The sequence below is a fragment of the Eimeria mitis genome, genomic scaffold (assembly GCF_000499745.2).
Source record: "Eimeria mitis Houghton genomic scaffold, Emh_scaff680, whole genome shotgun sequence".
Classification (NCBI taxonomy): Eukaryota; Apicomplexa; class Conoidasida; order Eucoccidiorida; family Eimeriidae; genus Eimeria; species Eimeria mitis.
In genome coordinates, this window is record NW_013574910.1 from 1 (window position 1) to 721 (window position 721).

At 25.4% G+C, this 721-nt stretch overlaps 1 protein-coding gene across 1 annotated transcript in view; it reads right to left on the reverse strand.

Annotated features, from left to right (window-relative positions):
* Positions 1-627: 627 nt before the first annotated feature.
* EMH_0019540 (uncharacterized protein) overlaps positions 628-721 on the reverse strand; it is a gene marked incomplete at both ends in the record, with an annotated part of 330 nt that continues 236 nt past the window's right edge. The window contains one exon of the mRNA XM_013501380.1: positions 628-719. Coding sequence (XP_013356834.1) covers positions 628-719 — 92 coding nt within the window. The remainder of the gene's footprint in view (positions 720-721) is intronic.

Genomic DNA, 721 nt, shown 5'->3' on the forward strand with positions numbered 1-721 from the left:
ATTTTTTTTTTTTTTTTTTTTTATTTTTTTTATTTTTTTTTTATTTTTTTTTGTTTTTTTTTTGTAGGTGTTGGGGTTTATATTAATACATTAAATATAGTTTATTTATTTCATCTGCTTTTTATTTATTTTTTATTTTTATTTTTTTAATTTTTTTTTTGTTTATTTTGGCAGAAGAAAATTTTGTTTTTTTGTTTTTTTTGTTTTTTTGTTTTTTTTTAATTTAATTAAATTAATTTATTTATTTGTTTTTATTTTTGCTGCTAAAATATAATAATTTATTTTGTGTTGCTTTTTATTGCTTTTATAGAATATAAATTAATTTATTTTAGTTTGTTGGTTGTTGTTTTATTTGTTTTATTTCGTTTGTTTTGTTTTCTTTGTTTGTTTTATTTATTTTATTTTGTTTGTTTGTTTTATTTGTTTTGTTTCTGATGTTTTGCTGTTTATTATGTTTTACTATCATTCTATAAAAAAATATATAAATTACATGCCTGCTGCTGTCTTGCTGCTGCTGCTGCTGCTGCTGCTGCTGCTGCTGCAGCACTGCTGCTGCTGCATTGTCTGCAACGCAAAAAAGTTTTAATTTTTTTATTTGAGTTTGAAATAAAGAAAAAAAAACAAAAACTAATCGCTCGCATCCTCGCTCTCGCTGCTGCTGCTGCTGCTGCTGCTGCTACTGCTGCTGCTACTGCTGCTGCTGCTGCTGCTGCTGCTGCTG